Source organism: Schistocerca serialis, chromosome 6, assembly GCF_023864345.2.
Source record: "Schistocerca serialis cubense isolate TAMUIC-IGC-003099 chromosome 6, iqSchSeri2.2, whole genome shotgun sequence".
NCBI classification, from domain to species: Eukaryota; Metazoa; Arthropoda; class Insecta; order Orthoptera; family Acrididae; genus Schistocerca; species Schistocerca serialis.
This window is the reverse complement of record NC_064643.1, coordinates 122,324,061-122,351,402: the sequence shown is the minus strand read 5'-3', so window position 1 is coordinate 122,351,402 and position 27,342 is coordinate 122,324,061. Positions and strand designations below refer to the sequence as shown.

General features: G+C 40.5%; 1 protein-coding gene across 4 annotated transcripts in view; it reads right to left on the bottom strand.

Moving 5' to 3' along the window:
• Positions 1–27,342, bottom strand: part of LOC126485161 (RB1-inducible coiled-coil protein 1) — a 318,562-nt gene that overhangs the window by 38,912 nt on the left and 252,308 nt on the right. For 3 of the 4 annotated variants that reach the window (XM_050108833.1, XM_050108836.1, XM_050108834.1), the window contains exons 15-17: positions 6,098–6,277; positions 4,208–4,353; positions 1,935–2,141 (exon numbers count right to left, since the gene is read on the bottom strand). In XM_050108833.1, coding sequence (XP_049964790.1) covers positions 1,935–2,141; positions 4,208–4,353; positions 6,098–6,277 — 533 coding nt within the window. The remainder of the gene's footprint in view (positions 1–1,934; positions 2,142–4,207; positions 4,354–6,097; positions 6,278–27,342) is intronic. The other variant, XM_050108835.1, reaches the window with a different exon arrangement.

Here is a 27,342-nt window from a genome sequence, read left to right as displayed (position 1 = left end):
AATAAGTCGCTTATTACAGTTGCAGAAGAGGAATATATTTCAGTACCATTGGTAAAACTGCGACTGTGGAACAAAAACAAGAAAGAGAACATGAGTACCATTGTGTATGTGCCATACCTTTCATTGATTGAAGTGCTTTAAAATAAAGCCAAACGCGTCCGGTGTAAATAAAACTTTTATTACAGTCGCGAATGACTGAATATTTCTCAATATTACATACGACACCTATGTGGTACTTAAATTAAATGAGATATTGTTATACAGTAAATTTTATATGAAATTTAGATATCTTGTCCACATTTCATTCTCAACATTATGGCAACTAAAATCGACCATACGGAAAGTATACGCTATGGACTTCTACCTCTGCAAACTCTTCAAAATTTCGTGCAATGGTTTACTATATTTAATGCTGCATAATAACTGCGTTGAACATCCAAACAAAATTAAGTCATTTGTGGGGGGAAGGTATCAGTCAAGAAGACGTGTAAAAATCAAATTTTTGGGCCAAATAGTTTTTGTGAAATTGAATGATAAGCGTGTCAAAGCAGTGGGAACACCATGTGTCTGCACAGGCGAGCAGTGCAGTGATGACAAAATCGCCCACAGCACGGAATGCGGGGAGCACGTGTCTGCAGCAGCGAAAGGGTTAATGAAGAGACAAAGCACTAGAAATGTCAAAAAACAAAGCACTAGAAATGTCAAAAAATTGCATTCAAACGAATATAATTCGTGAAGTAAGGCACTTCGATATTGTTTTTAAATAATGAAAATATTAAGCACCGGTCAAGGTTTGAACTCATAACCTTTCACATAGAAGCCAAACAGCTTAACCGTTACGCTATCGCGGCTCGTCCGCCTACAGGATGCCATGAGGACTCTAACACGTCACGCAAAATACTGACAAACACTGTTGGTATAACTATGAATTACTCACGCTTCGTCAAAGTACAATAGGAAATAAACAATTACCGCTGTTCTTTATTGCGAAAAAGCAGTATAAAAGAAAGTCTGCTATCAAGACATTGCTTTTTTTCTATTACTTTATTTATGACTGAACGTTTCTAAAACTGAAGACACTCGTCCATGCTCTGCACTGCAGTCGAGATCTGGCAACGTCGTTCTCTGTTCATTGGCTGACTGTGTTTTGTGACGTCAGATGCGCAGAACGAACCTAAACTCGGCCGCCAACATAAATGACGCGCACTTTATCAACTGCCTTACAACTGCCAGCTCTTCTCTTTCACTAGCAAAAGTGAGAGTGGGAATAGGCCTCACAATGGGATGCATCCGCAGCGTTAATCGCTATTGTTAGGATGCATGTAGCTGACCAGCCCCCATGGCCTTCCAAACTGGTGCCTGTCACACTGACAGCTGCTAATGTTTTAAGTGCACCCAGGTTAACAGTGCATTTTTATACATATGAAGTATGCACTGAAATTGTTGAAAAAATATATGCCAAGAATGGTTAAATGTAAAAAAAAAAGAAGTGTTTATCTGTAACTGTAATCGGTGATAACGGCAGTTACTAGCACGCCTCGTCCCAGGTCAACACCATTATTTACCGGTTCGCACCTAGTGAATTCAACTTTGGTTCAAAAGGAGCGAAACTGATAATTATGTAGTTTACATATGGAAATGAAATAAATAATAGGCCAAAGAAATTCATTTAAGAATCAAATAAAGCTTATTTTCCTTGAAATTGTCTCCTAAGCTATAGATGCGTTCTTGAGTAGAATTAGTTAATTACTTGCATGTAAATAATTTATAATAAATGTGTGCCACTGCAGCGCAAGTAAAAGGTTCCCTGCCTAGAAACTTTGTGTGAAGGTGATCCATAGAACAATTATTAATATTCATCTGATGGATTGTCACAGCATATATTAACATGCATCTCACAATCTCTCTTTGCATACCTCTGTCAGAGTACTTACTGCATAACTGCAACAGATGTGCTCATGTCTGGGGCTGGTGGCTTCGACTCATTGATAAGATCTGAGAGAGCTGTTTCAGATAATGTTCTGCTCTTCCGGGCACGTTCTTTTGCTAGTTCCCTTTGCAGCAACACCTTTTCTGTTTCTAGTTGTTCCAGTTTATCCAACAGAGGTTTCGTAGCAGAATCAGTTTTTGATTCCAGGCTTCTGGGGAGAAAAACTGTGTGTTAGCAACATTTTTAATAAGTTTCAAAGAAGTCTTTTTATAGAAAGCTATAATACACAATTAATCAGTATAACCAAGAAGGGTAAGGTAATAAATTCACTGCTAAGAAAAGTGATACAGTCAATTTCTGTATTGTGAAAAAATAATGAAACTGGATTCCACCATATAATTAATGATTAAATATTTGTAAGAACATGAAATACAGCTTACAGATGCAAGCGGCATTCTACAAATCTAAACTTTGTGTCTAATTAAAACACAAATCACTTCCTGTATAATTAAAACATGAATCAACAAACAATCTACCTTTAATCTATGCTGTGAACACCCTTTAATGATTTCATTAAATCACAATTTATGACTGAATTTGTGATACATGTGAAAATTCTGGGACCAATGATAAGAAGTCAATTATGTTTACAATAAAGAGACACTTTGTGTATATTGCATACAGCATAAATTTTCATTCTGCTTTCATTTACCCAAGTTATTCACACTGCGGTATTCAGTACCTTAAAATCCCTTTTTCAGTTATCCATACAGTTATTCTGATTCATAAAAATCTGTACACATCAATTAATTCAAAATGACCAAGATTCCACTCAAAATGACAGTCAGCAGAGCAGTATAGATCTGTTAAGAAGAGACATATTTTACTAATGACATCCTTAAAGAATATGCTTTTTTTTAAGGAGGGGGGGGGGGGGGAATAGAAAAAGAAGAAAAATCTGTGAATGAGATTATTTTGGTTTGAATGATATACGAGGATTTTGGTTAATCAGTGTAACTATGTGAAACTCTGAAGATGGGAGTATATAATCTCAAAATTGGTAAGGTAATGTTAATATCTTGAAAAACAGCTGGATGAAATTTATCCAGCATAAAACTAACAAAAATACAGCTGAAAGCCCCATCAAATCAATCTGCAAAGAGAAGTTTACAAAATGTATGTGTATACGTTTTTGATGGTGAGTCTGAGTCTTAGTTACTTGTCTTTCAGGCATAATCCCTCACAATTTTAGCCATCAAACTACATCACAGATTTACGACAATCTCCTGTGTGCCATTACTTATCTCTTCCATTCCCAAATGCTCATTTTTCAGTTCTGACGGAGGAGGACTGTTTTAGCTGCTGTGACTATCAGTGACCAAACATTTCAGCTTGAAGTGATTATAAAACTTCCATACTTTGTGGAACTTGCTTGTTGATTTACAGAGTTTCTGGACCTTACACTACTTTTTCTGTTGCTCTCTTTAATACTAAAGTACCAGGTTATTTGCAAACAACATGTACTTAAAGCACTGCTGGGTGTCTAGCACTGGGCTACGCCCAAGAGATTCATAGTACTACAAACTGTCAGATTAGCTTATACAGCTCACAGTATTCACTATACTGTCCAATACAGCAACTAAATAGAATGTCTATATTTAACAACACTAAGATTCCATTCTGGCAGCACTCGTTCTGGAAGACTATCTTTCTACTCCCTCTAAACAGTTTAAAGTGTTTCTCAACGGTGCTGAAAGAGGAGTTTGCAGTCTCCAGTCACTTTTACTTTTAAGGTCTATATTGTTCTCACTGACTGGAAACTGCAGTCCACCTATGTGGAATACCTTGTACCCCAGGCTGCCTAATACAATGGACGACAGTGCAATAGATGGTCTAGAAACAATATGCCAAACAGTATTCTGCTTCAACAATCACTGATCTTCTTGGCATGTTGTTCACTTCTAAGGTGGTTCACCAACATTCCTACCTATCCACAAAAACATTCTAAACATTGGCCTAATGGGGATCACAGAAGCATGCACAGAGCTTACAGCAGAAATGATGACTACGAGCAATGAGCATTTCTACAGCCTGACATCAGTTGGGGTGAGAAGGAAATAGTAATTAATGCAATGACATTATGCTGTTCACCATAAGTTATAGTGCACAAACTGGTTAAGTTAATAAGGTACATAATTTTTCAGTAATACTGTTAATGAAGAATAAAATGTGGATAAACAATAGCTTATTATTGATAAAATGTGCATTTGTTTCCACCTGGCATCTGTATCTTCTGTAAGCCGCCGAACTGTCTCTTGAAGCCTCTGGCACTCTGCCACTAAAGATGCTTCCCTTGTTCTGAATTCATCAACCATTTGGTCTTTTTCCTGGACAACTTGTCTTACCACCTCATTGAAAGTTATCTGGAACAGTTAGCATTGACGTATTAATTCATACTTCATAGCTACTTAGTAATTTGTAAACTCATTTGTAATTTGTAAACTCATTCTTATCCACTACCATTGTTAATTGAGGATTTCATTTCACTACCAGTTACAGTCACATGATCACCTTCGGGTAGCCTGCTTTACAACAGACAAAATAATAAAATTTTGAAAGTACTATACTGTCAAGGAGCAAGTTGAATTTCGAGGTGGATACAGCACAATGGGCCATTACAGAGCCAAGAAACTACATATTATACGACGGTACCATCTTATACATTAGAGGTAATGCTAGTTGATGCGTATAAGAACTGTGAAGCTATGCAGAAAGGAAAGGTGACAGAAGATGGTGTTTCAACTGAACAATTAAGTCTGTAGGATTTTTTAAGAAACTTCCAAAATTTATTTACAGAATATCTTGGGGGGCAAAAAAAAAGAAAAATCGGCCGAAACTGGCACAACGCGGACATTATTGTCCTTCACAAGAAAAGATGCATCCAAGACAAAAAAAACTATTGACCTTACATTAGTATTATCTACATAATTCAGGAGATATTCACCAGCATCACAAACTTTACAGAAAAAAACCATTAGGTTTTAATCAGGCAAAGGAAAAAGATGGGTTTAGAAGTGGATAGAGCACACTGGACCATTAGAAAGTTCAGACAGAAATTACAAAAATAGAGCAATTAGTGTGGATTACTATTTTGCAGTGATCAATATATTTTGAGGAAGTTTTGACTCAAGTCACTACCTAATCTGTACAAAGCATTGATTTCAAATGTTACTGAATTACCCTTCAGCTTAGTAACACGTGCAATAAACGCCTTGTTTCTCAGAGCCCACAGTTTAGATTCCATTAGACATAATCAGGATAATTGGAAATTCAGTAATGAAGTAAGAGGCAAGAAAGGAGAGTCTATCATCGGAACTATTTTCAGCACTGGTAGGGGAATTTTTCAGATTCTTAAACTACATAAACGAAGAAGGAAAATGTGTTAATTGAATGTTCTCCAATTTGCAGACAACATTGCACTGTTTTCCTCTAGAACAGAGGAACTTCGACATCAAATGGAAGTTCAGACTTACGTATAACGACTGAAGTAGTGTACTTATCACAAAGGAAACCGTACAAATTGACAATTAAGTCATACACTCAGTTGGCGAGTTTTGTATTTATAGTACTGGAAGATGAGAAAATGCAGAGAGAACAGAAGAGTGAAAACGATTAGAGTGCTTTCCGAAAAAATTTAAGCAATTTTAAAACAAGGCTTCCAATGGATCTGAAACTGCTAGTGTACAATAAGTGCATATCCCAGTTCTGACAGATAGCAATGAGACACAGACTTCAAATTTGAAAATTGCTCAAAAACTGAAGAGTCCTCTGCAACAAATGGAGAAATGTATGTTGGAAATCACTAGGGATGCAAGTCGATTAGTTGAGCATGGAACAAACTGGAATGAAAAAGAAATAGTGGGGGATGGGACACAGCCAACTGAATGGGCAGTAGGCAAACCAAGAAAGATCTTTGTGGTATTCCTGAGAAAACCACCTAAAACATACAGGGACAGCTTGGATTAGGTGAAGTTTGCAAACAACAGGAGGTCTTTACGATGCTAGTTATTTAAACGTTATGTGGACCATAATGGCAACCTCTCGATGTGACACAGAACACGAAAGGATGGTTATGGGAGGAACGTAAGAGTCTGGATCAATTGTTACCTGCTTCTTTGCCTCCTCATCTCTACGTGCCTTCTTGAGTTCCTCTTGTAGTTTTAGGTCCCATTGCTTTCTTTCAGTTTCTACAGCTGTTTTTACTGCACTTTCTTTCTCCACTAACAACTTCTCTCGCAGCTGATTCATCTGTTGCTCATGGTATGCCAGTTCTACGAGATCGGCACGCTGAAATAATTAAAAAGAAAATACAGGACTTTAATAGAGGACAAGAAGTAAACGTTTATGCTAATGTTTCTATTTACAGCTATGTTGTATCTTAAGTGACAAAAACAATTAAAGAAAGTGGAATGCCTCTTAGTAAGATGAAGAAAACATATCACATGTTGTTCAAGAATCATTGGAGATCAAGTGCAAGTATCTCCCTGGTGGCTGATTGTCACGATACTTGGAAAATGCATTCAATCACTTCTGTGTACCATCAGACATAGGTAAGACAGGTAAAAGGCTTCGGTTCATCGTCAGGATACTTGGGAAATGCAGTCAATCACTTCTGCGTACCATCTTAGAATACCGTGTAAGTGTGCGGGACCATTAAACAAATAGCACTGAGGATATTGAATTTATACATAGAAGGGTAGCATGAATAGTCATAGGTTTGTTTGACTCATAGGAGAATATCACAAAAATGTTGGAAAACTGGAAAACTCTTGAAGCCTGGCATGAGTTTTCCCATTAAAAGCTACTTACAAAATTTCAAGAACCTGTAATAAGTTAAGAATCTACAGTTCTCTTTTATCCTCCTACACATCACTCCTGTAGCACAGTGAAGAAACCCTAAAATGCTGTTCCATGCTAAGTGTCCTTAGCTATGCACTTCATAGTAATTTTCAAAGTATGTAAATGGATGTGGGTCTGAACTAAGCTTCTGGATTTCTATACCTGTCTGTAACCTCCATTTTCACTAACAAACACCAAGGAACTTTACAAATGGCGTATCATTTAGTGCAAAACCATTAACAACTATTGCTGGTTACAAAAGATCCTTTTTGTTTGCTTACAACTGCGTAACGAAAGTTTGAGAATTAGGACAGAAGACATGCTGTAAACAAATTGTATAGCAAATTAACTGCTGTAATTTAAGCTGTGTCAGAGTTTGGACTTTTGATTGGAAAGCATGTGTCACCAAGAAAAATATAATTCTTGAACAGGTCTTTTCAAGTCATTCATGTGGGTTAGAAAGGGAGGGAACCCAGAACTTAAATTTGTGGGACTTCATGTTTCATAACACTCCACTCTAACTTAAATTTTATTCCTATGCTGCTGTTTGTCGGAGTGGCCCTTTGCTTTGTGTTTCACAGGAAGGATAACTATTACCAAACAGAAGGTCTGTCATCAGCGTTGTAATATTTTGATTTACTAAAATGAATTTTGTGGCCCACAATGTTTTACAAAACTTTGCTTGTGGGGTCAGATATAACTTCCCCCATACAAAATCCTTTACAAAAGGTGTACCTTGAGACAGTTAGTAAGTTCTGTTTCGAAGAAAATAATCCAGTACTCCACTGCATGCTGCTCTCTCCAAAATTTTTGAAACTGCTATAAGGATGATAATGGTTCAGTTATTACAGGGCATGCTGAAAAGTAATGCTCTTATCTTGACATCAGTTGCGTGTGCAATCTGCCTGCGCATACCTCCACAGCCGTTATTCACCTCTCTCATTTATGGCCCACGGTGCACCACAGTTGCCTCGACACCGTCTTCAGATAGCACCACTCTGACATGAAAGGTATACTTTAACCATGGCAGCATGCAAACAGTTTACAAACTTGGCCACTTCGTAAATGCTTCCACCCCTGACCTGGAAGCCAATGACCAAATTCTTTTGGACATCAGATAAATTGCGCTGTCTCCGCATTACAAGAACAACTGCAATGTTTTCCACATCCCCCAAACAAGTTTTATATACCATCCACTACTAATGCTGTCATCTGTGAGTTGTTATTGCACCTTGATAACAAATACAGGCAGTGGTCACATTAATGTGACAGGACTGTATAAAATGTTGCCCATTACCATCTAAATTGTAGGAAGGAAAAAAATAAAGAAATAAAGGAAGAAAACAAAATAATGGAAGGAAAAAAAATGGAAGGGGGAAAAAATGGAAGGGAAAAAAATGGAAGGAAAAAAAATGGAAGGAAAAAAATGGAAGGAAAAAATGGAAGGAAAAAAAATGGAAGGAAAAAAATCTGAGGGCAAAGGTCATGATTTAGGCTCTGTTTCAGACCAGGTGAAATCATTAAAACACTGAAAAATAATTGAAGTTACAATGTCCATAGGCCACTGTGACCATTTCCAATGTGTATTGTGAACTGATATTTATTCATATCATAACATACACATACTAATCATTTGATTAGAGTACAGGAGAAATGTCAAAAAATTGGGTAATACAACTTCACTGATATAAAACTATGATTAGTATGGAAGAGCAGTATTTTAAAATTAAGGCAAAATTTTTCAGAAATAGACAAATTTATGCAAGACTCATTATTAATTAAAACTTCGGGGCTGAATTGCCGTGGTCCATATATAAAACTACTTCTCCTTCCTGACGTTTCGTTGCCGGCTGCGGTCAACATCTTCTGAGGTGAGTCGGCGACTGGCTGCTAGGCGCTGGTGGGCCCACTTATATAGAGCGCTTAGATGGTGCCACCACTCGTCACGTGCTTTCTATTTTAAAACTACCTCTGGCTAGTGCCATCTCTCTTGATTACAGGTAATCGAATGTCACTTCGTTGGTACGAAGTCGAACGCCATATCTTGTCGAGTTTTAATCCTTCTTCTTTCCTATTAAAATTATTTCCGTGCTTGTAGATCTCTATAGCTTCTCTATACGTGCGAGTATAATGATGTGAGGTCCTAGCTATCACGTTTGTCTCACTAAATTTTATTTCGTGATCACCATCTTTGAAAACGTGTTCCGCTACAGCTGATTTCTCAATCTGTCCCAATCTACAGTTCCTTTTGTGTTCCGTTAGGCTGGTATTAACACTCCTTTTAGTTGTTCCAATGTAAACCATGCCACAGCTACACGGAATTTTACACACACCTGGGGTAGCTAAGGGGTGTCAAGCGTCTTTCACCGATCTTAAAGTTTCACTAATTTTCTTGGTAGGTCGAAAGATTGTCTCCACTTGAAACTTAGCCAAAACTTTACCAATACAGTCCAAGATGTTATGAATAAATGGAAGAAAAACTTTTCTAGCCGACTGTTGTTGTTGTCGTGTATTTTCAGACACTTTTTTCCTAGGGTGGAGTGCTCGATCTATTTCCTTGTCAGTGTACCCATTTCTCTTGAAAGCTGTTCGCAAATGGCTTAATTCATCTTGCAAGTAAGTGGGCTCACAGATGTTGTTAGCTCTGTCCACTAAAGTTTTTATGACTCCTCTCTTCTGCCTAGGATCATGATTCAAATTCTTACGTAGGTAACGATCGGTATGTGTGTCTTTCCTATATACCTTGTGCCCTAAAGTCCCATCTGCCCGTTTAATAACCAATACATCCAAAAAATTTAGTTGTCCATTACTCTCTTTCTCCATGGTGAATTGTATCCTTGGATTGAAGCTGTTTATGTGCACCAAAAAATCACTCAGTTCCTCTTCAGCATGATTCCATATCACAAAGGCGTCATCCATGTATCGATACCATTTCAAAAGGGCTTTTTTTTGGCTGACTGCAACACCTGTTGTTCGAAAAATTCCATAAATAAATTAGCAATAGCAGGGCTTAGAGGGCTACCCATGACCACCCCATCAATTTGTTCATAGAACTCATTGTTATATTGAAAATAAGTCTAGGATAGACAACGTCGAAACAAAGCTATTATATCAGTAGGAAACATATCAGCTATGTAAGAAAGAGCTTCGTCAACAGGGACCATGGTGAACAGGGATACTACATCGAAACTGACAAGGATGTCACTTGGACTAACTGTGATCTCCCTCAGTTTTTCGATAAAATGCATGGAATTTTTAATATGAGTGTCAGTTTTACCTATATACGGTTGCAACAAAGAAGCAAGATATCTGATATTTCTTTGGCCAAGTTTCAAGTGGAGACAATCTTTCGACCTACCAAAAAAATTAGTGAAACTTTAAGATCGGTGAAAGACGCACGACACCCTTTAGCTACCCCAGGTGTGTATAAAATTCCGTGTAGCTGTGGCATGGTTTACATTGGAACAACTAAAAGGAGTGTTAATACCCGCCTAAAGGAACACAAAAGGAACTGTAGATTGGGACAGATTGAGAAATCAGCTGTAGCGGAACATGTTTTCAAAGATGGTGATCACGAAATAAAATTTAGTGAGACAAACGTGATAGCTAGGACCTCACATTATTATACTCGCATGTATAGAGAAGCTATAGATATCTACAAGCACGGAAATAATTTTAATAGGAAAGAAGAAGGATTAAAACTAGACAAGATATGACATTCGACTTTGTACCAACGAAGTGACAATCGATTACCTGTAATCGAGAGAGATGGCACTAGCCAGAGACAGTTTTAAAGTCGAAAGCACGTGACGAGTGGTGGCACCACCTAAGCGCTCTGTGTAAGTGGGCCCACCAGCGCCTAGCAGCCAGTCGCTGACTCACCTCAGAAGATGTTGTCCACAGCCGGCAACGAAACGTCAGGAAGGAGAAGTAGTTTTATATATGGACCACGGCAATTCAGCCCGGAAGTTTTAATTAATGAAGACGCCGGCCGTGAAAGCTTGCATGCTATGATTACGCAAGATTGTTGATTTAACTATATCCTGCTCAAATAGTCAGTTCATCCTTCATGAAATCATCTTCCAATTAATAGCACACTGTAAAGTACCGTGTACCTTTATTTGAAGTCCATATAATCTCATACTTAGAATGTGCAAGTAGCTTTCCATAAGTACCAGAACACTTTTTTTTTCTCAGCCGATGTCAGTTGGAAAAAAAAAAAAAAAAAAAAAAAAAAAAAAAAAAAAAAAAAAAAAAAAAAAATTGGAATTTGTTGTGAGACATTGTGCAATATACTCACTTCAGCCCCTATAGTTTTCTGAAGTTGTCATAGGTGGCAGTGCTACACATAGCCTTCAACCTGGCATCTGTTATGGAGGTGTGTTGCAAGCAGAGAGCTGTCATTGACACTCTTTAGCACAAAACCGGAGCATTTCAGATATTTGTAAGTGCTTGCAGAACATCTGCTGAGACCTGGCAGTGAACAAAAGCTCAGTGAGTCATTGGGCAAGGCGTCTTATCATCGCAACAAATTCGCAGAAACCTGTCCAATCTCCCACTTGAGGTCTGGTCACGCAGCTGTGACCCCTGCAACGTTGGAACGTGCGGACACACTCATTAGAGGTGACTGACACATCAGATTCAAATACCTCACTGCACAACTGCAGCCACACAAGTCTGCACATCCAACAGAAGCTACAATAATAATAATAATAATAATAATAATAATAATAAAACATTGGACTTTCTTTCTCATCCACCCTACAACCCAGATTTCGCACCTTCAGACTTCCATCTGCTTGGCCTAACGGAGGGCGCACTCCGCGGGAGCAGTACGTAGATGGTGGAGTGGTTAGTGATGCAGCAAGACATTGGCTACAACATCAACCAGTAGAGCGACACCATGCGAGCATACTGGCCTTCCCTGTAACGTGGCATAAGGCTGTCGCAATGAACAGAGATTATGTTGAAAAATGCATTTTTGTAGCCAAAACAGTGGAGAATAATATGGCATATTGGAACCATAAAAAAAAAAAACTTGCTTTAAGAAAATAATTGAGTAGCATTACCTACTGATCGCCCCTCGTATATAGAACGGCATAGACAATGCTCATCTTTATGTTCAGAAATAAGGACACTTTATTTATATGAGAAACTGTCAAATGAAAATGAAACAGATGGAAAAAGTAAGTGAACTGTTTATTACTCCAAAGACAACTGCAATCACTTAATACATTTATCTCACTGAAAGAAAATACAGTCAATTTCTTCATGGAAAAATGTTCGCAGTTGGTTAAGGAACCATGATCTTATTGCAGTGTCCACTTCTTCATCCAAACCGAATCAACAGCCACAAATGTCTTCTTCAGGACACCAAAAATACAGAAATCCATTGAGAAAGACTGGGACTGTATGGAGAATGGTTAAGGACAGGCGGAGTCACATGTTGCCAAGGTTATTTCGATTATGCTGCAGAAACTTTGCTGGGAAGCCTTGTGGCTTAAGGTATAAGGATTGTGATCGTGAACACGCTGTACTTCTCTTCTCTCTAGCAGAGAATGAAAGCTGATACAGAAGCTAATTATTATTACTTTAAATAAAATCAGTTTTATTGTGGAAAAAAGAAAGAAATGATCAGCATTATGTGCCTATATAATCTGAAGACGAGCGTTTGTCTTGACAAACTTAGTTTTTGTGTGGTTTTCCTCTCAAAAAATATTACCTTTCTCTTAGTAAATGTGAAGAAGAGAGTGTGACAAAGTGTTATACAACTGATGACACTATCTCTCAGGTTTTCTTGCGAACTACAAAATATATCTCATTATAACTCATGTGAGAGGTGATTGCAAAAATCACACAATGTTACTGTACGTATACTTACGCACTGTACATATGTAATGCATCAAAATAAAAGTTTTCAAGTAAGTCTTCATAAAAGCACGATTTTCCATTGTATTCCACTGTATAGTGGGCAGGGTATATGTGCATGCAGGAAAACAGCTATAGAAAGAGGGGGGGGGGGGGGGGGGGCAGTCTACGCACAAGGACATGTGCATGTAAATACACATAAGGCATGGTTTGAGTCGTCCCAAAATCAGAGGATCTGCGGAACAATGGAACCATAATAAGCGATGAAAATTTCAGAGATGACATGCATGAAGGTTCAGCACCACCCCTTTTTGTGTGACCAGATAGGGCAGCGTTGCGCTTTGTTCAGTTGGAGGAGAACTCTGTCGACATCACAGGTCGCAATATCAACACACGAGCGTGTTCAAACAGAGTAAAATGATTTGGTCCCCAGGAAACGAGTTTGTCACACCACAACATAGGTACAGGGTACACCGCTAAGACAGTGAAGCGAGTGTGGAACCAGTAAAAAGGAGAGGGTTGTACATGGCGACGAATGGGTACTGGACCAAACAATGCGATCACAGATCTGAATGACCCCATCCTGTCCATACGGTTGTTACGGACAGAACAGCTTCATACACGGTGTATACTCAGCTCTGAAGCACTGCCATGGATGTGGACATGTCGGCATCAATAGTTCGATGGTGTCTACTGAGGACCCAACTGGTGGCACACAAGTCATTATGTCAGCTTCTATTTGCCAGAAACCACAAACACTTCAGATTATTACAGGCAACTGAACGTTGTCATTGGTGTGATGTGTGGAAAAATATAGTATTTTTGGATGAGTCCCACTTAAATTTATCCTACAATTATGGCTACAGGAATGAATGGAATAATACCGCCAGTTACAATTTAAAAAACTCACAACCTCTGTATTTAAGGCAACCTGAACAGCAATTGCTGCACCAGTGAGGTTTTAGAGGCAGAGGCATTGCTCCTCTGGCAGGCAGATCCCCATGCCGATTTCAGAAAGGCAACGCCTGGTCACATGACGAGGTACGTGCAAGCCTCCTTCAAAGAACAATGGGTACAACAGCTTCCCCGTCCTGCACATTGCCTGATGAGACTCCCATTTATCACATCTGGGGTACAGTCAGTCGGCAACTTTAATGTTCTTGTCCTCCTGCAACCACTCCCCATGCATTGTGGATGCACTAACAAACCGCCTAGCAGTTGGTTCCACAGTAGCACGTCCAGGCACTCTTTGATTATGAGCCACGACAATCATATGTATAGAATCACATACCCAATCTGTCAAATAAATTTCATTGCAATCATGTCTCCTCCTTTGTCGCAATTGTAACAAACAGTAATGTATATTTTGAAACAAAAACACAAAAACATGCAGCCTGCATAGATGATCAGACACTTTTTACCTAAGTAGATAGGCGCATGTGCTGACTGCCAAAGGGGGGATACAAATTCTTAAAAATTCTTTACCACATTTTCCTTTACACAAAATCACACACAATATGACAACCTATAACAACTTGCAAAGAATTGTTTTTAAAAATTGCTAAAAACATTTATGTATAAATTATGTGTTAGAATGTTGCACATGATTTTACAGTTTTTTAAATCTGTAGAATATCGACTGGGCTTGTATGTTATGGCAATAATTAAAGCATATGTAATTATATGGAATAGTACATCCATTCCTTAATCTAAAGTGAGATAATATCCATTCATACTACCATTACACCATCTGATGTATTTCGGTATCATCAACAATGTTGACAAAGGAATCTGTCAAATGTAATGTGGTGATGAATGTGAAAACTTGCAATCAGCACAATAAGGAGTGTACGTACACATGGCTATTATTTTAAAATTGATATGCTAACTTCTAGTATAGCTCGTAATATTTTTTCCAAAAACAAGTGAGTCATGAGTGCCCAAGTCATAACCTTAGAACACCAATAAGTAGAAGAAATTAAAAGCGACTATACGTTAAGCCCAATCAACAGAAGGACGTCTCCTTGGAGAGAGGTCCACAAAATGTGCCGTACAGACAGCAGAGTTCCTCAACCAAAGACTACATGTCCTTTGCCATATTGCTGCTATGGATAAAGAGTAAAATGCAGTCAACAGCCCACGTATCGTTTGCTGAAACAGTCGATAACACATACACTGGTATGAAACCAGTTTGAAAAAGGGCATTTGGTCAGGAAATGGCAAACCGTCAAAGGTTAGTGACAACGAGGACAAAGTGGTGGGGATCACCACTTAATAAATGGCGATGACTAGAACGACAGTGCCCAACACACAACCTAGCTAAAATGGTCTCCTGCAATGAGAGGAGGTTGGCCATGCTGATGGGACCCTGGAACTTGTTCCCATGAAGGAAAGACCGGTGGTAATGATAAAGTGACACTATCTGTTAACAGATGGCAACACTAAGATCATCTTAAGGAATGGAGCCTATTTCAGCCTTGGCAGCAGCCTCAACAGCTGCATTTCCCATCAGACTGACATGACCAGGAACCCAGATGAACATCACAGTGGCTCCCTCAACAGCAAGCAAGTGGAAGCTTTCTTGGACCAGTTTCAATTAGGATGGACTGTGTATAGCACACAGAGGCTACGAAGGACAGCGAGTGAATTGGAGCATATGACACAATTAAAAAGCCTGAGTCACCTGATGTACTGGGTGGCCTGATAGATAGCGAAGAGCTCTGCTATATAAATCGAGCAGTATTCTGGAAGCTGATACTGAAAATGTTTGTTGTCAATGACAAAGGCACACACAACACAATGGTTGGTCTTATAGCCATCAGCGTACATGAAGGTACTATCGCTAAGTCATGTAGCGAAGGTCCAAAAACTTAGAGATAGATTCAATCTGGAGTAGTGTCCTTGGGAAGTGAATGAAGTCCAAGATAAACACAGGCCGCTGCACAAAGCCTAGGTGGTAAAATGGCAGGTAGTGTGAAGTTAAACTGCCGGAGCAGTAGCCAAAAGTGAACTCCCAGCGGTAACAGAGAAGAAGGGTGCATCTCATACTAGCAGTCAAGGAAGTCATCTAAGAAAGGGCCATAGGACGGGTGGCCGGTCATGGCAGAGAAACAGCATGCGCATCCACTGAGGAGGATATCCACTGGTGTGACATTGGCAGTTCAGCATCTTCTGCATAGACTCCCAACCGGGCTACTGCAACAGGCGACAGTGGCCAAACATATTCCACGATGGTGGATTCTGTTCAGATGGTGCAAGCTGGACGAACGTGCAGAGGAATAAACAAAACACTCATACTCTACTTTCCAATGGACACGGAATGGTCCGATCTGCTCCCCAGGAAGGCCGCTTAGGACACGTAGGACGCTGAGGGCCGGGTACAGCTTGTGGTCGGGTATAACACATGGGAGGACCAAAGAAGTTTCCTATCAAGCACGAGCCCCAGGCATTTCACAGTTTCAGCAAATGGAAGAGCAACAGGCCCAAGATGTAAAGGTGTAAGAAACCCACTGAGCCACCAGCAAATCATACAAATGGCTTTATTAGTGGAAAAGTGATAGCCACTGTTGATGCTCCACAAAAGAAAAAGATTGAGACATCGCTGAACACGTCACTCAAGGAGCCAAGTCCATGGAGAATTACAATAGATCGGAAATTCCTTGACGAAAACTGAGCCAGAGATGCCTGGCAGGAGACAGTCAGTAATAGAGTTAATGGCTGTAACAAGTAGGACGACACTCAGGATGGAGCCCTGAGGCACCTGGTCTCCTGGATAAAGGTGTCCGACAAGGCCATACCTTGAAAACTCAATCTTCTAAAAATTCCTGAAGGAAATGAGCCAGGCCATCTTGGAAACCCCACATGTATAGAGTACGGAGACACCAGTCTTCCACCAGGTGTTGTAGGCTTTCCCTAGATCAAAAAACACGGCCATTGTCTGGTATTTCCACAGAAAACTGTTCACGATATGGGTTGACAAAGTGACAAGATGGTCAACTGCAGAATGCCGCATACAAAATCCACATCATACAGTGGTTAGTGGATTGCAAAACTCAAGCCAGTGTACCAGCTGGCCATGAAGTTTACATTCCATCACCTTGCAGACACTTCTGGAGAAAGAAATGGGGTGGTAGCTAGAAGGAAGGTGTTTGTTCTTATCGGGCTTAGGTATGGATATGACAGCAGCTTGACACCAGCGTCTAGGAAACGTGCCATCTGTTCGGATGCAATTGTACATACAAAGGAGAAAGTGCTTGCCCGCAACAGGAAGGTACTGCAACATCTGAATGTTAACATCGTCCAGCCCTAGGGTGGAAGATTGGGATGAGGCGATAGAGTGGTCAGCTCCCTTATAGTAAAGGCAGGATTGTAGCAATCACCATTCTGAGAGGATAGTATCACCCAACATGCCTCAACTCGTTTCTGAGGGAGGAAGGCAGAATGACAATGGGTGGCATTCAAAATCTCCACAAAATAGCAGCCTAAGGTGTTGGAGATAGCAACAGGGTACACAATGATAGGTTCTGGATGGTATACCAGTTCGATTGTACAAAGAGTAGTCTACAGCACTGGCCCCTCACCTAGCTTGCATTTACGTGAATCTCCCATCCAGCACGTCCCAAGTGACTGGAAAAAAAATGCAGGTGACTCCAGTATATAAGAAAGGTAAAAGAAAGGAAAGGAAAATTACAGACCAATATCCCTAACTTCTGTTTGCTGCAGAATTCTTGAACACATTCTCAGTACAAATACAATAAACTTACTTGAGGCTAAGCAGCCTATGTACATGAATCAGCGTGGTTTTAGAAAGCATCCCTCATCCAAAACTCAGCTTGTCCTTTTATCACATGATATACTGAGAACAATAGATGAAGGGCAACTGGCAGATTCCATATTTCTACATTTCCAGAAACCATCTGACGCCGTGTTCCATTGCAGGCTGTTAACGAAGGCACGGGCATATGGAGTAAGTTCAGACATAAGTGAGTGGCTCCAAGACTTCTTAAATAACAGAACTCAGTACATTGTCCTCGACAGCGAGTATTCATCAGAGACAAAAGTATCATCAGGAATGTCCCAGGGAAGTGTGATAGGACTGCTGCTGTTCTCTATATACATAAATGATTTGGAGGACAGGGTGTGCAGCAGTCTATGGTTGTTCGCAGATGATGCAGTGACGTACGTTAAGGTGTCGAAGTTGGGTGACTGTAGGAAGATAACAAGACGACTTAGACAAAATTTCCAGTTGATGTGATAAATGGTAGCTAACCCTAAATGTGGAAAAATTAAAGTTAGTGTGGATGAGTAAGAAGATCAAACCTGTACTGTTCGGATACAGTATTACTAGTGTTCTCCTTGACACACTCAAGTCAAAGTATCTGAGCATAACGGTGCAAGGCAACATGTGGTGTAACAAGCATGTGAAAACTGTGGTACAGAAGGCAAATAGTTGACCGGTTTACTTGGTGAATTTTAGGAAAGAGTGGTTCACCTGTAATGGAGATGGCATATAGGACCCTGGTGAGACCTATTCTTGAATACTGCTAGAGTGTTTGGGATCAGTACCATGTCAGATTGAAGGAAGACTTCAAAGCAATTCAGAGGGGTGCTGCTAGATTTGTTACTGGTAGGTTCGAACGTAACTTAAGTGATACGGAAATGCTTCAGGAACTCAAATGGGAGTCCCTTGAGGAAAGGCAGCATTCTTTCCGGGAAACACTACTGAGAAAATTTAGAGACCTGGTATTTGAAGCTAACTGCTGAATGATTCTGCTCCCACTCATACATTGCGTGTAAGGACCACAAAGATAAGATATGAGAAATCAGGGCTCACATGGAGACATAACAACAGTAGTTTTTCCCTTGCTTTATTTGTGAGTGGCATAGCACGGGAAATTACAAGTACTGGTACAGGGTACCATCTGCCACACACGTTACAGTGTGGAGTATATGTAGATGACAGCACCTGCTACAGTCAGGCCGGAAATTGGGAAATAAACGTTGGTCCCAGAGAGTCAACAGTCGTTACACCGTACAACTGAAGAGGGAGCGAAACTGTTAAAAGAAGTAATAAAGGAAATCCAGCTTGTTTTTCTGCTGTCCCAAAGAATGTGACAACTGCGCATGCAACTGTTTATAACAATGGAGTTCACCATCATAGAATGATGGTTAAAAACGCAGGAAGCATGGCTCCCCACGTGAATCACATCACAGAATGATTCAGTCCACAAGGGGCCTGGGACACTGTATAATAATGAAAAGGTGCAAGACATGGAATATTCTGTGGAGGTAAGGATACACTCATAAGGCACTCCATCTGGTCATCACAACTGGGCAAATGATGTTTGTCAAAGGTTGCCAGGAAGGAGCAAAGCCTCCGGTTGGGCTTAAAAAGCTGCCAATTAGGTTTACACTCAGATGGGATAGGTGTCAGCAAGCGGATAGCATACATGACATGGTCGCTCGAGTTCGTTTCAGAGAGAATGGACCACTCGAGATGACAGGTATGCTGGGCTGGGCAGAACGAGATGTCCAAATGGGAATAGGTGTGCAGGGAGTATGAAAGGAACATGGATGCTCCAGTTTTCAGACAGATTAGGTTGAGTTGATTGAGAATGTCAGCCGCAAGGGAACCTACCAGACAGTTTCTCGAAGTGCCCCAAAGCGGGTGGTGCATTAAAGTCATCGAGCGGCAAAACGGGGTAAGGGATCTGACCAATAAGCCGGAGTTAAGCCTACCCTAGTGACAGCTAATGAGGAAGGGACGTAGACATTACAAAGAGAAAAGGTAAAATGATAAATGAAAGTGAGGAGCACAACAGCTTGCAACTGGGTGTTCAATGAGGTGGTTTGGCTATGGACGTCATCCTGAATGAGCGACATAAATCCCCCATGATATGGAAGGCAGTCCTCAGGGGGAAGGATGAGACGGATCAGAAGGAAATGCGAAAGGTCAAAGCGGTCACGAAGGTGGGACTTAATTTCTTGGAGGCAGAATGCAACTGGATGGTGCAATTCCAAGAGCAGTCATAATTCCTCCTCATTTGATCTAACGCCACGAACATTCCATTTGAGGAGACTCATAAAGGAACTGGGGAGGAGAAACAAACGAAGGACAGTCACCTCGGCAGATGCAGACTGCCAGCCTTCGAAGATTATGCTGCTATAGGGCACAGAGGCTGGAGGATTCTGTTCCATGAAACCTATGGATGCATCGACATTCTCTGTGGGTGGATTCCAGGGCAGAAAAACAGTAGGCGGTGCACACCAGTGAAATGGAGTTTGGCGGGGTGAGGGTATCATATGGCAACACCATTGAAGATGACCTCGAAATTGGGGAAGGAGAAGGTTGCTTGTGGTTCGATTTGTTACAGCCCTTACGGTTGGCATACGAAGACTAAGACAGTTGCTGGCTGGATGGACATAAAAAGTCTTTGCTGGAATATTCCTTTTATCCTTTCCGGTCCGCCGGTTATGTAGCACATGAATTCACCAACAGGGGTAAAGATCTGGTGGCTTGTTGCACAGCTGTACGAAAAGGAGACGGGAATGCTATGGTGATACTGAGTGATCTCAGAATTGCAATACTGAAAAGGAGGTCACAGGTCTGCGTGGCTATGTCCTTTCTGGAGCATGGCATAGCAAGAACAGTGCTGTATGTGCCAGATGATAAAATGCAAGGCTTTCAACTAGCCGACAACTCGAGTGACAGGGTAGGGTACTTTTTCCTTCATCTGGATCTCCTGGACAGCCTGCTCATCAATACAACGGATAATCACGGATGAGGTGGCTTGGTAGCCATTATAATTGATACAGCAGGGAGAAGGAGGCGGGCAACTGCCCTCATGAGCATCTCTACCACTCCTTTGGCCATGTTTTGGCAGGACACGCGAATGTGGTTATAACATTGACACTGGTGGCAATGCATAGGGTTTGGAATGTATGTTCAGTCTGGAACCGGTCGCAGGTTCGAATCCTGCCTCGGGCATGGATTTGTGTGATGTCCTTGGGTTACTTAGATTTAAGTAGTTCTAAGTTCTAGGGGACTGATGACATCAGATGTAAAGTCCCATAGTGCCCAGAGTCATTTTGGAATGTATGGTTGGACAGTGATGACTTTATAGCCTGCCTTAATCTTTGATGGGAGCACACTTCTCGATCAGCTGTGATAGAGAGAGAGAGAGAGAGAGAGAGAGAGAGAGAAATTTGTCTGTACGCAGTGATGACCTGTTGGACTTCCCCCCCAGTCAGACTATCAAGCAGCCGAGTGTAAATAACACCAAGTGAAGAATTCAGCGTACAATGGGTCTCAACATGAACAGGATAGCTGTGGAGGAGTGAAACTGTAAGCGGTTGTTGGCTTGAAAATCACAACTGGTCCCCAGAAGCGACGTCACATTACATAAGTGAGACCAGGATTTTGAAGGCCTGCAACTGCATCAACGCCTTTCTGAACAGTAAACAGATGAACAGTAACAAGAGACAGACCACTTCTGGTACATGATACCACAAGGAACTGAGGTGCAGCTGGGAGCGTTGAATCTTTAGCTTAATTCGGTTTTCATTTAGCAGATGTAGACAGCTCATTGCAAAAAAATCCCCATGACTGGCAGCATCTCTGATGGCATGCTCCTTCCAACATAGGGGGTGCTCACCTGCCTTAGGCGACTGTTCAAACCTCAGGTCACACCTCCTGAACTCCAGATGGCAGGAATAACTGGCAATTCAGAAGATAATTGCTCAGGCAACCACCCCTCCCTCGGCCTAGCCTGTACCAGGGGGTGCCTGTGAATCCAAACTACCTTCCTAAGGCTGGGAATTGTGTTGCCCAGTCATCTGTTGTGCATCAAAAACATGGGCAGCTTTCAGGAGCGCATGGGGAGAAGAAGAAACAAAGTGGGACATCGAACACCGAAGCAGAGGAAAGGGAGGAGATGGACAGCAAAGAAATATGAAAAAAATTCTTGAGGGATTGTTCTGATGTCGGTTGGCCAAAACTTCAGAATACATTCCCAAAAATATCCAAGACATTTTCCTCAAGGGAGGGGGTAAAAGAATAGCACAACAATAGACATGCAGCACGGAAAGGTGCTGCATACGCTGGGGACCCATGGCAGCCAAGCACAAACTCACCAAAGTGCAGAGGCCCTCTGGACATACATTGTATACGGCCACTTACTGCACTGAAGGAGAAGATTCAATAATGAATAATGTACGTATTGCAAATCTTTGATATAATTAAGTGTGCTGTTACGTTAGTTGTTGTATCCTAGCATTTTCGGTCCCATCTTTTGCAAGTCCAAGGTGGCAACATAACAGCCGAAACCAGTAATCTATATGAATAAAAACTTTAGCCATCTTGGCAACTGAAAATTTATGCTGTGTTCATAATACTACAGATCACCCCACGCTGATGATGTCAGAAGTGTATAAAGGAAATGTGTGGTGTGTTTATAATTGTGAAATATATCATTTGATCGTACCCTACCTGCCTCTCCAGAAGAAATTTCAAGTTTTGACAAGAGACCACAGCCTCTGAAGAAAGAGTGAAGGATAAAGGAAGTTTTACTGTAATTGTATTACTGTGGGCACATTTACTGAAGTGACATATTGCCTTTGTTTACATTTCAGAATCGTCAGCAGACATTTGTTTAATGTTTTTTCTGACAGTTCCACAGCATAAGTAGCTGGTATTCTCAAAGATTCAGTCGAGATCTTGGCCAGAGGTTAGATGTCCTCTCCACATCAATATCCATGAGAAGCGTACCATAGTCATCACAGTAGTTCCTCCAATATTCAGTGTAGCACAGGAGTCTAGGATCCAGAAGCTTCGGGACAAACCGACATTATAACAAATTATGGAGCAGCTACAGAATAAGACCACAGAAATGACAACTGTGGACAATAGTGTGGATTGTACAGTACAGTAAGATCTGGCCACTGGCTTGGCTCCTGTCAGCCACAATCAATGGACAGTGAGTCTTTTGAGAATGTTAGTCAATTGTGCTGGGTTAAGCATCAGAAAAATGATTGAACAAACGTCAAATGACTGTCTCAAGATGACAGCCAACATGAAATACATTAACAGATGGCCACTAATGCCAACAGAATTTTGTACTTACTCATACATTCAGACATTTCACAAATGCTCGCAATGAACACACTGCTCACCTTCTCATGGATTGTTTAACTGAAATTAGATCTTGCAACTTTGTGGCAAGACTTTGTTGAAAAATAGTGCGAATAAATTGTGATGATTTTATTTTATATCCTCAAAGATGTGTATGTACATATGAAACAGTGTCGTATATGCTTCTATGAAATGCAGTCTGCATCAGAACACTTTCTGACAGAAATTAATTCCAAACTTTTTTATTTCTTTTATTTATATAGTATCCTGTCAAATTTCTTTTGGAAACTTGTGTGGAGAAAAAGTACTTGACAAGATACTAACTGCTATCTCCTTGGATTGCAGAACTGGTGAACGCTCTGTATACACGTGCAGATAAATGGTAATATCTGTGTTGAAACAGAGGTACAACAGTCACCAAGAAAGTGATGCCCCACATTTTGCCTCCATTTAATAATTGTATATGGCACACAATGAAAATTCCGCATACGAAAGAATGATATTTCATTTACATAGCCTATTTTTCCGTGTAATCTCCTCACAGTTCTATTGCCCTTCTTTAGCTACACACAAGGGCGTGTGCCCAGTTTGTACCAATTCTTGTTCTGCTCACTAAGCCATTTCTTCACTGCCAGAGACATAACCTTACTGTACACAAAAACCTACCATAAATGCTACCCTTTAATTACTCAAATAAATTGCAGTCAGAAAGGGAGAGGTCAGGGATGTAAAGTGGATGAGCGAACACTGTCTAGCTCAGTTTCATGACTTGTTCAGGAAACCTCATACTTGTAGGAGGCCAAGCGATACTGTTTTGGACCAAAACATCTCGTAGGTTGTTATGGAGCCAAAGGTGGCGGAAAAAGTTTTGATCATGGTAGTTGTGTTCACATATGCCTCGAAATTAACAGTACTGCCTCTTGGTATCACACTGAAGAAAATCACACCCTCACAGTACCAAAACAAAGTCATCATGATCTTACTGGTAGAAGCATCTGCTCTGATTTTTTCCTTCTGTGTTGAATGAGGATGACATCACTTCCATGATGCCTTTTTGTGTTGTGTTGAACATGGTGAACACAGCTTTCATAACGTGTCACAAGCCAGGGACAAGGAGGCCTCTCCCTAGTTTCAAAATGTTGCAACAACTCAGAATATATATTTATAATTTATTTTTTATTTTTTGTGAGATGTGTGTTCCACTGTAAGACAGCATGGTACCCACCTTGCACAAATGTTAAGAGTATCCAAGAGTGCAGATAACTGCATCCACAATTGCTTTGCTTATTGACAGCAGCAGTGCCAACTGCCAAGTCATAATGTGTTGCGAATGTGCTGCAAATCAAAGAGCTCTGCCAAATCGCCTTCGGACGGCCTCACCCTCAGTGCGCAGAGACAAGGACTGAACATACTTCTGTCAACTGCAGATGCTCCATGGATTCCACACAAATGTTTGCAAATACAGTTTATTTCACCACAGTGATAAAATTCAATGCTGACAGACTACTTGTGATGTACATCATTTATAGACACATTTTGAAAAATTGCTGCTGTTGCACCATCTGTAGCAGGAAATGGAATTTTGTACGCACACTCAGGAAACTAAAGAATTTGTACCTAACATTTCACATTTGCAAAATTGTTGTTAGCTGAGAAAAATAAATGTGGGGCATTACTTTCTGGATTATTCTTGTATACGTTTTTTCTGTTACTATGTTGATTGTGATGTTTCCTTAGTTTAGCAGTCTGTCTGTGTTACTAGGGACACCCAGCTAGGTACTTTCATTTTGTAGGTCTAATTTTTACTCATATTTCACAAATCTTTACTATAACCATTTAATTCAGTCTCACACTGCACCATATCTTCTGTTATGCATAAATGTTTTAAGGAAGTAAGTTATATGTCCCTTCCCATGCCCGTAGGCTATGTCATTTAAGACTTTGTACTCGAGTTCCACTAACAATATACAATAAACTCCCATTTATCCGGAATCCACTTTATCTGAACAAATTTTTCCTATTTTCGTGGCTCACATTGGCCACATCTGACGCATGGCACAGCTAAGCTTTTGGCAAGCTAGACTGACACTTGACAAGTTTCAACTTGTCTGCACCTGGAGCCATGTATTCAGTGGTGTGTTTCAGCAGTCTGCTGCTAACCAGTGCACTGGCGCGTATCAAAATCCCAGAGTCGACAATTCACGCATGTTTTGGTTGAAGTTTAGCATGTTTCTTGTTTGTATTGTGTGATATCATGCCATGGCCATCTATTGGAACTCCTTGGAAGTACAGTACGTATAGTACTGCTCTATGCAGCGCGACATAGCCTTGTCGAAACCGACAATGAGAGTGTGGTGCCAAACACTTTCCGCCTGTTGTCAGTACATCAGACGAAGCCGAGCATTTAACAGTTTAACAGTGAACATACAAGGCACTGTTGTGTTGCCGCATGGGGTAGTGTAGGACAGGGGAGAGAGGTAGAGGTATCGGATGCTTTCATTCAATGGCTGCCACAGCCTGATTTCAAAAGTCAAAAGCTTTGTCTAGTGCTTCTCGAATGTTGTCAAGTCGTGTATCTGTGTGTTTTCAATGTAATGTTCCGTGCTCGCAAAACATGCTTTAAAATGTTCAGAAATAAAAGTGGTTGAAAGCCAAAAAATAATCAGTAACAAAATGCTAAATGTGACTACGAGCGCAAAACAAAAAAAGAATGTCATCTCATTGGAACAAAAGCTTCGCACTTTGCAGAGAATTGATGCTGGTAAACCACCCACGGAAGTTGCTGCAGATCTGAAAGTCAGTAGGAGTATGATTACTGACTGGAAGACAAATCAAACAGCAATTGAAAAATTTTGTTCCATCCGAGCATCAGGCAGAGCAGTGAAATCTCTTAAAAACAATGAGAAAAGGTGCACATGCTCAGTTAGAAGAGGCCTTACTTTTTGGGCATGAACAAATAAGAACCAATTTTATGCCAGTTTTAGGTCCTCTACTTCATCAGAAAGCAATGGCTTTTTATGAGCTGACTGAAGGAAAGGAGCAAGAATTCCCCGGAAGTGATGGCTCGCTGGATCTGTGTAAAAAGCAGCGTGGGATTCATGAAATGCCCATCAGTGGCGAATCATTACACTGGGATGAAGCTGCTATCGCTGATATTAAGAAGAAACTGCACACTATCATAGACAAAGGAGATTATACAACTGATGAAACCAGGTTGAATTGCAAAATGTTGCCAACAAAAACCCTTGCCTCTAAACAAGAAAAAATGACATCCAGATATAAAAATGCAAAGAAAGAGTTACTGTCCTCACATGCAGTAATGTCACTAGCAATCATAATATGTGCCTTACTTTAACTGGCAAATCCAATAAACCAAGAGCATTTAGACAGCAATCAGCTGATAAACCTTTGCCAGTGTGGTACACAAATGAGTCTAAGGCACGAATGAATGTTGCCGTCTTCAAAGAGTGATTCCAGGCAGAGTTTGTTACAGCTATAGAAAAATACACGGAGGAAAATCGACTTCATTGAAAAGCGCTACTCCTTGTGGACAACACTCATCCTCACCCAGATGATCTGCAAGATGGGGATATCAAAGTTGTGTTTCTCCAACTAAATGTCACTTCTCTATGGCAACCAATGGACCAAGGTGTTCTTGAGGCAATAAAAAAACATTACAGGCAAACTGCTGGAATAATTAATCGGTGTGATTGATTCTGAAAACGATTTTGTGCAAGCTCTTAAAAAAATCAATGTTTTAAGTGTCATTCATTGGATTGCTGAGGCTTGGAATCTAATTCCTCCAATTTCTCTCGTTAGGTCTTGGGAAAAAAACTTCTTAGATCATAAGGCAACTCATCAGTGGTGGGAAGGAGGAGGCAACACCGAAACTCAAGCTGACATGCCAGAAACAGATGAAAATGACGTAATTTTGGTGAGTTTACTCGAGAAGCTACCGGGTTATGAAGATGCGAACTTTGAAAATGTTGAAGAGTGGATGGAAAACGACTCCTTTCCCTGAGGAAGAAATCGTCCAAATGCAACCAATCAGAAAGTGTCCGGAGAATGTGTGTGTGATGACGCAGCAGAGAAAAAGATTCCTCATACGGTCAGTTACGAAGCAATCCAAACCGCACTGGAGTACATCAGCCTACAGGAGATGGTAATTATACTGAAATTGTTCGTTTCCAATGTTTGAGATATATTGTCACAATGAAAGTTTCTAATAAAAAAAATAAAAAGGGAGGAGAGAGAGAGAGAGAGAGAGAGAGAGAGAGAGAGAGAGAGAGAGAATTGGAGAATTGCATACCTTTTTACCAAAAAATAAATTCTAATGAAGCGTCTTAGATCTTCAACATCTGTAAGTTTAAACTTTTTTTACTTTAAAGTTCCTCTATACAAACTTTTCATTCCTTTGAGTAATCTCTAGATTTGTTTCATAATTTTGTGCGGTAGTTTATTTTTTATTAAAAAAGTGTAGGTAATAAAATTAAAACTCCTGTTTCTTTCTGCTGGC